Here is a 15,384-nt window from a genome sequence, read left to right as displayed (position 1 = left end):
GGAAATACAAAATTTTTTCATTAAAAGTACGAAAACATATCACAATAAAAAAAAGAAAACTACAAAATCAAGAACATTAAAATAAGTCCTTATATAATAAGATCATTTTAAGACCGAGCGTACAAAAAAAGACAAAAAGTAGCTTCATCAATACATTCCACGAAAATTGTTTTGAACATTATCGGTTGAGGCGTGAGTTTTTTTCCAAAAACCTTCTCTCAGTATTAAAAATAATGTGTGCGGAAACTTCATGCGTGGCCCGACACGCACCTGGCCTGTTTTTTAGAATCTTTAGGCTCTTAATTTAACACACTATTATTTTTTACTCTGGATACCAATTACCTACAGTGTAGGTCCTCCACGGTTTTTCGGTTGGTCCTTAAAATTCTTTAACAAAGAGGTTAAACCTGCATAACTTAACACAGATGGCGCTGCAGTAAATTGGTTCCAAGTGACAGGGGAGATTTTTAAGCTAGTGCCGCCAGGGGGATAAACCCTTAAGTAAGTACATTTGTTTGTTAATATTTTCACACCCGCTGAGTATAAAATACTTTGGGGTTTAACATATAATATTCTTATGTTCCAATTCAATTCTTGTGTTAATCTGTCCTTGGCTGTCCTTAGGACGTTACAGCCCAGAGGGCTTACGCCGAACCACTTCGCTTCGTTCGTTCGTCCATCTAACTCGCTATCGCTCGAATATGCAAGAGCGATAGAAATGCACATAACAAAATTTCGATTATCGCGGTAGGTCCTCATTCCTCAATTATACGTTTATATGTCAGTTGAAACCAATTCCTATTAGTGCCATCTGTACTGAGCATTTAATAGTATTAACCTCATTAGATTAACTACTAAAATATGAAATATGAAACTAATTATGCTTAATAATATGGGTAACATTGTAAAGTTTATATTTAAAATATATTTTAAAAACGTTAATTGTAAAATGTGCTTTGTGCTATAAATAAAGACAAGATCAACATTGAGCCCTAATTCTCACCAGAGAACATCAAATATATTAAAACAAGTTGTTTGACCTACTAATATTTTATAAATAGGTAATGCTCATTTTTGATATTACGATAAATTTTTGTATGATGCATGTAATATGTAATGACTTATTACTATAAAAAAAGACATATAACAAAATACATACCTATATTGTTTTACTGGTAAGTAATAACTAATTAAATAGTTGATAACATAAATAAACTATTTTCCTATTTTATTTTTATAATATAATGCGCGATGGTAACTACACTTAAAATTGTATTTAGTAAGTGGTGCAACGGTGCAAGATATGTTGTTGGACCAATCAAACATCGATCGATGTTGTGTATAAGAATCTTTGCATGTATAAGAATACAAGACCATAAAGTTTAAGAAAATATTATGAAATATATTTGATGATTGTATAAAATTAAAAATCCATTAAGTTTAAATTAAGTTTGGTACCTACACGAATTAGTAAACTTATAACTTACGCGGGAGCAAGAGAAAATAAAGGCTAATTTGAATATGCAAGCCTAAAGCAACACGAACATACCTACACAAAATGTCCCATTAACCAACAATAATATGTAGGTAGATAGCCCTTCCCTCTCTCCTCTTATGGAAAACACTTAACACATGGTTCAAGAACGAATGATACTTAATGATTCCAAACAAAAAAATATGTAAGATTCTACTTTAATAAGTTTGAAATAAGTTTATTTTACGGTGGTCCGAATTATATCCATATAAGGAATTAATACAAACATTCAGGTTTGAATACCTATCACAAAATGCTTAACTTATAGTTATAACGGTACTACTATACCGGCCTCATTATTGTTGGTTCATGGGTCATGACTTGAGACATACAATAGGTAATAGGCGGTCTTCACACAGGCGCCGCAACCAGGCGGCGACGGTGAGAGAACGAGGCGGTATGAATGTCTATGATAGTTGCGTTGGTTCCGGTGTCAGTGTGATAACCACCTATATGGGCTGACTTTTGTTTAAATTCAAGATACACTCAAGTATAAATTAATTCCCGTTTTCAATCCTTTCCATTAAACGGAAATATACTTTTAAGCATGGGCGCAATATTGTGAAGAGCATGACAATCAATATTAACGTCAAGTTGGTGTACCGCAATATTTCTCCAAACGTCCACCAGTTGGAGAAGATGCCGAGAATTATTGCCACGCTGCCAAGCACAATAGTTAGAAGTCCGAAAGAGGCATGCAAGAGTTTGGTATAAATAGGGGCCAGGTAATGTTTCAACTTGAGACTGTACAGGGCTCCAAGACCTCCACTCATGGTCACCAACATGAAAATGAAGGCGGTTAATCCAAATTTAGAATGCAAGGTCTGAAAGTGGGGCTTGTCATGAATAATTTTATTTGAAAGTATACAAAGGAATGCGATTAAGATCAGTATCCCGGCTCCAACCTGCAATACCCAGTGGCGCGCGCTGCGCAGACGAATGGGCATCCACTCTGTAGCCAGATCTCCAGGTGTAATTGCGTTCACAGCAGATGCCATGAAGACTGTCCACTGTAAATTCAAAGAAAATATATAAGTACATATATGTGCGCTTTTAGATTTCTGTAGCAAACTGGCAAAAACTGTTGAATACCCTTTACATTATCTATTAATTCCTACATGCAACTCTAATGGGGATGACAACTGTGAAAGGTTTGCATAGATGACACCATAATAACTTGCCCCTTTCTCTAGTTTTATTTGGAGAGAGATTTGGTGATTTGGAGAATTATGCATTAACATTAGTAATTACGTAACATTAAATATCATGTTGATAGCACATTATCACTCTTCAACGACGCGTAATTAAACTTAGGCTATATATGTCTTCTTAAGTAAGGTTCTTTTGTCATGATACAGTTCTGATGATGTGTTCCATGAAGAATTGACGGAACTCCGCAAATCATGATGTATTCAGATCCAGACCTTGAAATGTAAAAACTATCCAAAACGCGAATTCCTTTTGTGAATTGCTGCATCACTCATATAAAAACTTAAATTAAAAATGAGTAAATAAAATTTGAAAACCTTATTAAAAAAAGAAAACTGACTTAAAAAAGGAGAAAATAAAATTGTATCCCTTTTATATGTGCTAGCATAGCAACTGATATGTTTGAAGTTTGTGCCAAGCCAAATAGTTACAATACTGGTCAATATCCCCAAACAACAAATGGACAGCTTTCTTTCCTTATGAAACCGCACCAGGTCAGGGTCAGCATTTGGTTCAACAGTGTGTTGACACTTTTAAGATTTGGCTTGGCATCAACTTCAAACATAGCTAGCGCATTTAAAAGCATATTTTATTTTATCCCTTTTGAAATTAGTTTCACTTTTTTTTGTTTCATATAATATTGTGAGGTGACAAGCAAAACTCACTAATTACCACCACAAGTTCATAGCCATAGTGAACCATATTAGTACTAAAAGAAGGTTGATTTTTGTTTAAATATTTTTTAGTAAATAGTGAGTTTTGCTTGTCACCTGACGAATGAACGAATTCAGAAACCCTAATTATCATCTCTTAAATTAAACTTGATTAACCATACATATTCAGTAAATCATAAAGCTACTGTTTCATACCACAATTAGTGAAATTAACATTCATTTTATATAAGGTTGAAAACAAATAGTTTTAAATTATTGCAACATACATGGTTACTCAACAATTTGTTTATTTTATTTATTTGGGGCATCAACAGCAATACAAAAAGTACATAATACATAGCACAGTGAGCAAAAAACAAAGCCAATAACAGATTTCCACAATAATACAGTTAATATGCAATAATTAAGTGGAAACAATACAAAAAATGTTAAGAAAAAAGAAGGGAGGAAAAATACATTTTACAAAGTAGGTGCATGGGCTTGCATAATGTGTGTGTGTGTTTACGTGCATGTGTGTGTTTGTCAATTATTCAATTATATTACTATGGTCAAATACTGATACTGATAAACGTTAATTTAAACAAAAAAAGATACAACTTGTAGTTAACTTTATATTTTTACAACCCTACGGAGTTATGATAAGAAAACTTTTTTGCATAAACTGTAATAAAATATTCCATTTAGAGGTGAAGTAATTACTTATAACTCCGTGGGTACTCTTAAAAAACGAGATTACCCCATAAATTCGTAAAACTTACCCCGAGAGCCATCAAAATCGGATGGAGAGCAAACAAGACTGTCTCCCCTTTGGCGATACAGCAGTAGATGATGATAGCCACGAGCACTATTGCACTCAAGTTGCTTATGAGATTCATGTAGCTAACCCTGCTGGGCATGTTGGAGCCGATGAGGCGAGACTGCTCAGAGTTTGTGTTGTCTTGTGCTGGCATTTCGGATTCACCATCAAGTCTCTCCATTCAAAAACTGGCGACGTAATTAGTATTTTTAATATTCCTACACTTTATTAATTGTAGAAGATCAGTAATTACAGTTTTACGTTCTAGAGGCGTATCCTGCGGCGAAATTGCAAATTAAAAATGATACTTTGAAATTATTGACGAGTGACGACAACAAGGCGATGTGAAAGTGACAGTTGGCATTGACAATGGCAAATATGAGCAATATTTTTCTGTTTAGAAAATCATGATTAAAATTGATTAAAATATAGGCGCCAAAGGTTAATCGTCCCATAGAAAATTTACTGTAGTAAATTTATTTAGTTAGATTTATTTTTATATCTTGAGGTCCTATCGATATATTATATGTATATTTGTCTCTCTATCACTCGAATACGCAAAGCGAAAGAGACGAATGATAGTACGAATCTTTGGTACGAATGGTTTGCGGTAGCCCTCTCTCTGACTTCGACTTTCGATACCTTTGGTCGTTACATCGCGGGTATCTTTCTCTATCCCTCTAATTACGCCTTCATTGGAGTAAAAGAGAAAGATCTTGATTTCGCTGATCTGCGATCTTGACTCCACACTCGCGTTCGCGGCTTCGCGCCGCGATTCGCGCACAAGTGTGGAGCGGAGAGGGCTTGCATGGAACAGATGTATTTTTCTAGTAAAATTGCGCTAAAAATCAAAATTGTTATAGCTACAACAACAATATTATTATTAGAATATATAGTTGGTCAAACCAATTTGTCAGTCAGTCATCCTTTTCTTTTGGGTGCTAGTACTAGTGTAAGACAAAGATAGTATGATTCTCTCTGTTTATGATTGAAATGAGACAGTCCTTTGACAAATTATAATAGTGGAGATTTGATGGAGATTATTTGCCTTTTTAGCTCCTTTCCTCCTTTCACTTTTCGAAAATCTATTGAGTCCTAGTACTTTGAAATATCAAAAATCTCAACTATTGATGACGTCTGTGGAGCCCATTATGGTGAAGTTTTGTGTTTTTTTTCTATCGATTTATATTTGTTTCTCTCTGTCACACAATTATCTCGTAAGTAAAACAAAGACCGAGATAATCCGCACAGGTTGAAACTTGTCAGATAGGCCGCGGCAAGATCGCATGATGCGCGTGCGCAACGCATTCATTCAAAATATTTCGTCTTCAATATTTGTGACAAATCACTAACGTCAGTGCAGTTGTAAGAAATTTCGCGCGTGAGCTGGTCGTAAAGTGCACCTAAATAAGAAATAATTGTTAATTAAATAAAATTATATTCATGTGTAGTGTGAGTCAAGTTTTTAATTTTGAATTAAATTAAAATATATAAAGTGGTGGGCCAACTTGAAAGACTTCATATGCCTTTTATGAAATGGGTTTGTTTACGCTTTATAGTTGACTGATGGTAGTTAATTGTAGTTTTAGTTAGTGTATGTAGTAGAAATTTCTTAGTTCGTTGCCAAAACATTAGCACTGATGGAGGGAATTCTCAAATCCAAACTGTAAGTACCTTTAAAGTTATTTAACAATTTACTACAATATTTATTTATTTATGCATTTATTTATTAGTGTACAATGCATAGTTAAAATTTATTTTTTTACGGTATTAGTTTCAATGCAAATCAAACTATATTTCCAAACATGTGTGAACTTCAAAATATTATGTAGAATAAAACTTAATAAATAAAGAATGATAGGTATGTGAGTGTTTCTAAACTATTTCTTAATTGGTAGTCTTCTAATGAAATCAAAATGCAATAGTAAAACAATTTTAAACCTGAAAAATGTTGTCAGCTTCTAGAGATGCGCATAACACTTCACTATTATATCATTAATTTCCAGTAATCGGGGATGACGGGAATTTGGTTGCAACTAGGGGTAATTAACGTTTTTTTTTCTTATGAAAGTTTTTAGTATGTAATTGTATTAAAAAAATATTAAGATAGCGTCTTTGTGAAAAATTCAATTCATATTGCGGGCTTACTCCCGCATCCATACAATAAATTCTACTAGATCCCGCGGCATTGCCACCAAATCCCTGATCACTGCTCATTTGATTCACTGGACTATATTGTTGACAAGTGAGTAGAGAGAGATGGCGAATCACGCAATACAATCCCATCATGTTTTCCTGACTCCCTCCAAATTCTTTCCAAATGCTCCGAAATTGTTGTTTTGCTTAGGTATCTGCATTGTCTCAGATGTTTGGCTCGACTGGCTCATTCAAATCTTGTGTTGGAACGAGGGACAAGTAACACTGAGATAGATGAGTTACTGAGTGAGTTAAATCTTCAGTGAGTTAAAGAGTGAGTCAGTTAAATAAAAAGTCACTCACTCATGAACAACACATGTCTAGCTTCTTCTATAAATACAAATTTATAATGTAAATTTCTTTTATGTAATAAATGACTCTAAATCTGAATATTCTGAATCATATATGTGTGTATGCAGAAGTCCATTTAAATTATTACCATAGGCATTCAAGTGCTTTGGCTTCATGCCTTACAACTCTTACAAATAAGCAACCAGTTGATAAGTTTAGGAGTAGCTTTAAAAAGAACAGCAATAATAAAATATGGCCATGTATGACTTTTAAAATAAGTCTAATAATTTTAAACTCCATACTAAGCTTAAAAACTTGTTTTCCCAAAACTTTTCTTTAACCTTTTCGACGCCATGTCAAACACAAAAGCTGTCACTCGGACTGAAATTGAACTTTATGCATATGCATGTAGGTCTATGTTGCTCTGTGGTCTGTGACTGATTAATCGGTCTTTGGCGTTGGACCTGCGGTACGGATATATCGGTCATTGGCGTCCAAAAGATTAAGATGTTGATAGGAAAAATTATATTAAAATATTAGATTTTTCAAAACCAGTAAACAAACCACCTTGATACATCAATGTCATATTTTATTGTTTGTGAAAACTTGTCAAAAACAGTTTAAGGCACAGTATGTATAAGTTAGTCTAATGTTTACTTTAGGCGCTAATAGTGCTGCACTCTGGTGGTAATACATATTAAGCAGCAAATCCAAATTTATTACTTGTTGGGAGGGTTATCTTCTCGGTCTTCACTTTCGCTGCACAGTTAAGTCTACATAACAAGACCAGCAGGGTCCAATATTGGCAGTAGCAGATGCAGATGATGGTACGAAATGGGTTTGGCAAGTTTCAAGAGTTTGCATAGATGGCGCCATCATAGCTTGCCCCTTTTTCTATGAGATTTGGCTTAAAGGGCTGGCATCAAGCTGGCATCCAGGGCATTAAAAAAACAAAAAATTGATAACATTCTAGGGACTGACAGGGCAAGCTATGTTGGCGCCATCTGCTATAGGGACCTCGACCGGCCAACCCCATTGGCCTATGACTCGGTTTTGGTGGACAAGGCACCAACTAGTAATACTGTGAAATAATAACTTCACCTAAAAAGAATATGTTCAAATAAAAAAAAAAGGACAAATGCGAGTCGGACTCGCCCGCCGAGGGTTCCGAATAAATTGAACTTTTTTTACAAATTTATAGTTCTCTGTTTGTAAGTACTTGTAGTGTAAGACGATATTAAATTTCATAGTTCTAGGTCAACGGGAAGTACCCTATAATTTTTCATTGCTTTACGGAAATTGTCTTCTAAATTACATTGATTTACGGTCCCCATAAGGCTTAAGGCCGCTTTTGTAAAAACTAGTGCCGATATCAATTATTGGGATTAACAGGCCTATTCGGATTTCGAGATAATCATAAGATCTTGAGACGATTTAGAGATCAACTAGATCTACATTAGATATCGACTAGATGTGACTTGGATATCTAAGTCATAACTTGTCGAAATCGTTCAAAAGGACTCCCAAGAATCGCGGAAACGTCAAATTTGACATATCTATCTTACAAATATCTTTAAATTATCCGTATCGTAACTTGTTGAAGTCTAGTAGAAATCTAATTAATTTTCCGAATCGAGCCGTTTTTTGTTGCCGTGCAGATCTAAAGGGGCCCACTTATTAACAGTCCGCCGGACGGTATCGGCCTGTCAGTTAGAACAAAATGTTGACAATTCCGAACAACTGACAGGCCGATATCGTCCGGCGAACTGGTAATCAGTGGGCCCCTTAACGGCGAAATCGGGCCAAAGAATCGGGTTTCGTTCCACTAATATAATACGATTTACGATACAAGTGCGAAAAATAGGATTTTCGACACGATTTCCGAATTACCTATTCGCACATGTATCGTACAACGTTTTACAGTATGTACATATCGCCCTTTAAATTTTTGACATAGTTATAGTACAATGTGCTAATTATCGCACTAGTGCGGTAAAATAGTACCATATGTACCTACCGTAATAGTTATTTACGATACAAGTGCGGAAAAGAGGAAATTCGAAATGAGTGGCGATAAATTAAAACACGACCGAAGGGACTGTTTAAATCGACACGAGTTGCGAATTACCTATTCGCACGTGTATCGTACAACGTTTTACAGTACATATGGCCCTTTAAACTTTTGACATACGCACGGGAAGTGCTATTTTACGCACTAGTGCGGGAAAATAGGACCATATGTACTGTAATAGTACATTGTGTATTAAGGGCGGGAAATAAGAAATTACGAACGAGTGTCAATTTTAAGCCCGACGCGAAGCGAGGGCTTAAAATGTTCACGAGTTCGGAATTTCTTTACCGCCCGTGGCACACACAATGTTTTTCATCACACTTGTAAGGAAAAAAAGGAGAATTAATAAAAACAAACTTCTGTATAAAACACTTTTCCGCCCTAGGGCGAAAATTTCAATTTCCCGCCCGCAAGCCCTACGTGTAAATAAGTGTTTTTCATCACACTTGCTCGGAAAAGATTTTTTCCGCCCTAGGGCGAAAAATTCAATTTCCCGCCCGCAAGCCCTACGTGTAAATACATCTTTTCCGAGCAAGTGTGATGAAATAGTACATTGTGTATTAAGGGCGGGAAATAAGAAATTACGAACGAGTGTCAATTTTAAGCCCGACGCGAAGCGAGGGCTTAAAATGTTCACGAGTTCGGAATTTCTTTACCGCCCGTGGCACACACAATGTTTTTCATCACACTTGTAAGGAAAAAAAGGAGAATTAATAAAAACAAACTTCTGTATAAAACACTTTTCCGCCCTAGGGCGAAAATTTCAATTTCCCGCCCGCAAGCCCTACGTGTAAATAAGTGTTTTTCATCACACTTGCTCGGAAAAGATTTTTTCCGCCCTAGGGCGAAAAATTCAATTTCCCGCCCGCAAGCCCTACGTGTAAATACATCTTTTCCGAGCAAGTGTGATGAAAATTATATTACAGTACAGACCTACTTCTGATAAGGGGTCGTCCAGAAATCATGCATCTAAAATTGTTAATGCATAATCTGCTAGCATTGTTGCGCTTCTCGGCGACATCCTTGCCTATAACAAACAGCTTCTGGGAGTGAAACTAATTAGACAATAGTACATTACATACCTAGGGAGGTGAATTCGTGAATGCTCCAGATCGCAGGTGTTTATATGCGATCTGGGGCTTTACGAATTACCGCCCGTGGTTTGTCTAAAGTTTTACGTCTTGCCTTGGCCAGGAACTTACGGGCCTAGGGTGACGTAATAGTACATTGTGCAACATGGGGCGTAAGTTGAATATTGCACACGAGAGTTAGTTAAATCGCGACGGATTGCCGGAGCGATTTATAGACTCGAGTTTGCAATATTATTACGCCCGAGTTACACACAATGTTTTTCATCACACTTGCGATACAAAAATTAAGTATAAAGACAAAAAACTGTTAACTATGGCACTAGAAACTTCATAACTCCCTAGGGAGAACGCTTTTTCTATAACTCCCGCTAAACCTGCGTGCAATTCCACATTTACTGAGCGAGTGTGATGAAAAATAATAAATCATCTCAGATATGCGTATTTATTTTCATCTCTACAAAGCATTAGCACCTCTACAAAGATACCCACCGATAATATTTACATTTACCTACTTATACCAGTTCAATTTTCATAATACCAATCCGTTTTTCCTTTCGAAATTATTTTCCTTTAAAAATTACACTTCAATAGGTATATCCTTCTAGTTACATGTACATATAACCACTAAAGGAATAGGAGGTACAGTAGAATCCGGTTATAACGACGCCCAAGGGACCGGTGATATTAGGTCGTACTAACCGGACGTCGTACTAAACGAACTGCCAATTTTAATATTTTTTTTAATCAAAATAATTACATCATTTTGTATTTATTAATACTTATGCAACAATCAAAGAAAAAAAACATTTCCATTAAAATATTTATATTTACAACACTTTTATATTACAACACTTTGTCTTAAATGCAGAGACTTGTGTGTTTAGTTAGACTTAGAAGAAGCCACACACACGCGTACTCACTCAATCATCCGCAAATTAGTCGAATCCCGTAAAATAAAAAGGAATCTAATCAAGATGACAATCGTACATCGACAATCAAATATTAAATAAGTTTTTTGTCAAACATTTCAACCCAAACTCAATTAGGATGCGTTGTTTTATGACCAGTGGTCGTACATTTTCCAGCATTTTTGGTTTCATTTACCATTTCAGATCTATACCAATTCCGTTAACACCACTCTGCTGCACCAAAAATGCTAGAAAATGTACGATGTCTGTTTATGGCACAGTTCTTATGGCCACCTCCTGTGTCCAGCATCAGATCAGCTCGAAGTTACCAAAATATTGCATTGTCACCCAACTTACATACATAAATAACCCTTCGAGTGGCATTGTCCTCCTCGAGGTCTCTACGGTAAGTGGCGGTGGCCGCGAGACGGACAGACATAACAAGCCGGTTGAGTGGCGCAGCCATTTTGGAAAAATATACGTCAAGTGGCGGGGCCTCAACGGGTGATCATCGCGAATTTGGCGCGTGTTAGAAATATGACCGTTTCCCAAAAAAAAACTATGAATGATATATACATACTATACATCACTGAATTCAGCATAAAATGGGTTATTTGATTGTATACCAATGAATTCTATTCTATTTATGTGAATTATGCTAGACTTGTTCTAATCTCATATTACCAATTTTTTTCTACTTTCATGTAAAAATACGTATAGTTACGAAATAAAACAATTGATTGTAGAAAAAGCAGTCTTTATGACAAAACAATACATTTAACACGATTCACACAGTTTATTTCACTTTTTATCAGTGCGTATTCCGTTTGAATGTTCGCGGCTCGACGACGGTCGGCGCGTAATGGTCGAGATGGGGCAGGAACATCACGTCATTTCTAACAAACTTTGTTTTACGCGGGAATTCGACCGTTAGGGAATACCATCCTTGTTTATTGACGAATGCATCTTGCAAGAGTGAGCAAGCAAGGCATAGTTTTAACGGTTTTATTTTAGGCGCGAAATGCAGCGTCGCACAGAGGCCGCGAGACGGTCTCTGCCAATTACGGGCTTGTTATGACCGAACCTCCTCGCGGCCTCTGCCACACCGAGGCATATTTAAAAAAATGGCCGCGCCATTTGTCCTACCGTTCAACCGGAGGTGCTGCCACCCGAAGGGTTATGTACGTGAAGTTTAAGCTCAATTGAATATTGGGAATCGGGTTTTATTTAGTTTGCTAGATTACATAAAGTCACATGACTATTTTATCATGCTGCGTATAGGCAAAGGGGGGAGGGGAGTTGGGTGCGCGGGACGGAGTAAGCTTCTTACCAACAATTTATTTGTAAAGACTACGTCGCTCGTCGTTGTAACCGGACGTAACGGACGGATTTTGTGTCAATTTCCGTCGTTAAAAGCGGTTGGTCGTTATAAGCGGAGTCGTAATAAACGGTTGTACTTTCATAGTAGCTTGTACTAAAACCAACCAAGTGCCTATACTTACGTCGCTATAAGCGGTTGGTTGTTATATGCGAAGTCGTACTAACCGGACTCTACTGTATGTCTTTGTGCAAAGTTCAATGAGGTACTTTAAGAATACGTAATTATCAATACCTAAGTACTCTCACATTTCTCTTATCTTTTTTTATGAATGAAACATAGTACGATACTTACTATTTAATACCTGTTTATTATCTAGGTACCTCAAAACCACAACATAGGTACCGCCTATTATTGTTGCCATGTGCGATTGCATAATATTTCATCATACGATCCTTGGCATTGCCCGGCCGCCCGGCAGGCCCGGTCCTCTCCCTCTCGTCTCGCACGGCGCAACGAATGGTTGCCGGGTTTCCATCTGTATTCTTGTTTATGTTTTTTCGCCGTGGCAGTCGGCGCAAGGCACCCGCTATCGCAAAGCTGCGGTGACTCATACCTGCCTCACTAGGAGCAAATCGCAGGGAGGGATGGTAGAGAATGTGATCAATTCTGGTGAACCGGATTGAGCGACGGCGAAACAATGTCAGGGACACATTGACGCTAATGCAGGGACATAACAAGAGTATATCAGTTGGTTTGGTACCTAATCTATCCACTTGCGTGTTTATTTTTGTATGAAATTAAATTTCACATTAACTCTGAACAATAATTGCAATGTAGGTACTTGTAACAACAACTGAATAACAGAAAGTATAATACAGTGAAACCTGGATAAGTGAGACTTCAAGGGACGAGCAGATTTGTCTCACTTACCCAGGCTCTCAGTTAGCCAGGTACAAATAAATTTCTGTCTCATTTACAGAGGGTCCCATTAATATAGGTGAGAATAGAGGATATATCTCAGTTATAGAGGTGGTTAATAAGGTATTTTGTAATTATCTTTATATGTTTAGGTAAAATAATCCTTATTCCTAAATATTTTTTAAGTCTGTTTAAATATTTCTTTGAATATATTTTGAATGACTTTCCAAAGGATAGATTTTTTCAATCAACACGGACTTCATAGCGTCTGAGAAATTTATTAAATGAAAATTTGTTTATTCTTGTTACTTATCAATATTTCAGCTTTCGTTTCGATAGTTTTAACTACAGAAAGTAACTAAATGAAACTTGAAGTCATTTAGACACAATTAAGCAAATGCGGAATTTGTGGATAGACTAAGAGTTAGTAAGAATACGGAAATAGATCAATAAAGTCCAAGTTAGAGAGGTCATAGATTGACGTTATCTCATATACAGAGGTAATTCGTATAAAATTCTAAAAAAACAATTAGGAAAAATGTAATTTTATAAATATAGTCTCAGTAAAAGAGGTAAAATACACTTTCTGTCTCAATTATAGAGGTAAATGTGACTATAAAATTACAACAACTAATCCCAGTTATAGGGGTTCGTTTTATCTCACTAACAGAGGTTATTCAGTGCTAAGGTGTCGGGACCGCACTATGAGTCCCAGCTATAGAGGTTTCTCACTTATCCAGGTCCCACTTAACCAGGTTTCACTGTACATATTTCCTGTACTTGTAACAAAAAAAGAATAACAGAAACGAAATAGGTAAAATTAATTTGCGAAACCCTTTCTATTTTCGAGTCCGATAATCACTTTGCCGGTTTTTTATAATCACGTCTAGTTATTGAAGTTTGTTGCTTTTATTTCATTTTTTAGGGTTCCTTATCAATTGACAATTTGAATTTGAACTCAACTCTAAACTTTCGCCTATTTTCTTAAGAGGGGGCTAACGCAAAATTACTATGTCGGAGCAAATGGGCTGTGATGTGACAGACGCACAGACATAGACACACGCACCAGTGATGAATGGTTCCGTTTTTTTACAACAAATACCTAATTGAAATAAAATACGTACACAAAATAAAATAAGCCTTTCCTCCCCCGTATAAAAATAATTAGGTAGGTACCTCATATTTGTAAATACACAGGTAGCAAGATGGCTTAACCATTAATAGCAAGCGTCCGACTCGCTCTTGACTAATTATTATTAAGTTATTGTTTTTTCAATCAAAACAAGTTCTACTTACTTGGGATAGGGAACTTGTAGGGAAGACATAACGTGACGAGTCAGGACAGGACCGCAAGCTGCCAGTTCTGTATTGTTGTCAGTCGCATTGGCAGGTCCAACCTCACAGGTATAATTTTAGCGTCATTTCACTAATGAGGTTTTTTGAAGTTCTGTAAAGTGTTTGTTATCTGCTTAGCTATTGTCAAAGTGGTTGATATATTATTGTCATAAACTGTTAAATGCATCAGAAAGATGATAAGGTACGTAATTCAACAATTTTTCACATTTTTTATAGAAAAATAAGTTCCTTTAAGACGAAAGTGGAGGACCCGCGCGAAATCACCTTTTCATACAAACGTAGTCCTCATTTTCCTCTCTGGATATTAACATTATTGAAAATATTTTGACACAATTTGTTGTAGGATGGTTATAGGTGTATCACCCATAGCTATGTCCCTTAGTTTGATTTTTACGAATTTTAAAAGAGTTAGAAGCATTTAAAATTTGGTATGAAATTTGTTTTTCGCACCTAATGTTTTCAATATTCAAAAAATCTAAAATAGTCAAACGTAGGGACATAACTATGGTTAACATACATTCAATGAATCTAAATACATTTTCCATAATGTCAATATCCAGAGAGGAAAATGGGTACCACGATTGTATGGAGAAACGGCCATAACCTTTCCTCTTAATCATAACTTTGTCGAATATATGCAGATAGGTAGTATAGTAGGCACTATAAACTAAATGTAGTCACAATTACTTAAATACTGCGTAAATAGATAAATGAAGTGTTTCTATTGGTTCATGACAAACACATCCCTCGCTACGCATCCTCGTACAGCTTTGGTGGAAACGCAGCCCAATCCTTCTGTCCCTATGTAAATATTTTTTAATCTAAATACCTATGTACAAATACGTAAAAGGCTTAAAATACCATTTGTTAGCTGATTATTTATTTACGAATCATTACACCTTATAAAACAAAGTCCCCCGCCGCGTCTGTTTGTTTGTATGTTTGTTCAAGATAAACTCAAAAAGTACTGAACGGATTTTCATTTCATTTTCATTTTTTCCCTGATTAGTCAATAATTT

General features: G+C 36.1%; 2 protein-coding genes across 2 annotated transcripts in view; one reads left to right on the top strand and one right to left on the bottom strand.

The window, feature by feature from the left end:
- Positions 1–1,900: 1,900 nt before the first annotated feature.
- On the bottom strand, positions 1,901–4,567 carry LOC134806566 (transmembrane reductase CYB561D2-like). The gene is made up of 2 exons (XM_063779873.1): positions 4,176–4,567; positions 1,901–2,544 (listed from the first exon to the last, which is right to left on the bottom strand). The coding sequence occupies exons 1-2, from the start codon at positions 4,392–4,394 to the stop codon at positions 2,032–2,034; spliced, it is 732 nt and encodes a 243-aa protein (XP_063635943.1). The 5' UTR covers positions 4,395–4,567; the 3' UTR covers positions 1,901–2,031.
- A 991-nt stretch (positions 4,568–5,558) lies between these two features.
- LOC134806857 (uncharacterized) overlaps positions 5,559–15,384 on the top strand; it is a 32,931-nt gene continuing 23,105 nt past the window's right edge. Inside the window, exon 1 of the mRNA XM_063780262.1 lies at positions 5,559–5,879. Coding sequence (XP_063636332.1) covers positions 5,854–5,879 — 26 coding nt within the window. The 5' untranslated portion in view covers positions 5,559–5,853. The remainder of the gene's footprint in view (positions 5,880–15,384) is intronic.

The sequence above is a fragment of the Cydia splendana genome, chromosome 3 (genome assembly GCF_910591565.1).
Source record: "Cydia splendana chromosome 3, ilCydSple1.2, whole genome shotgun sequence".
Lineage (NCBI taxonomy): Eukaryota > Metazoa > Arthropoda > Insecta > Lepidoptera > Tortricidae > Cydia > Cydia splendana.
The sequence above is the reverse complement of the archived record's forward strand: the minus strand, read 5'-3'. Positions and strand labels throughout refer to the sequence as shown.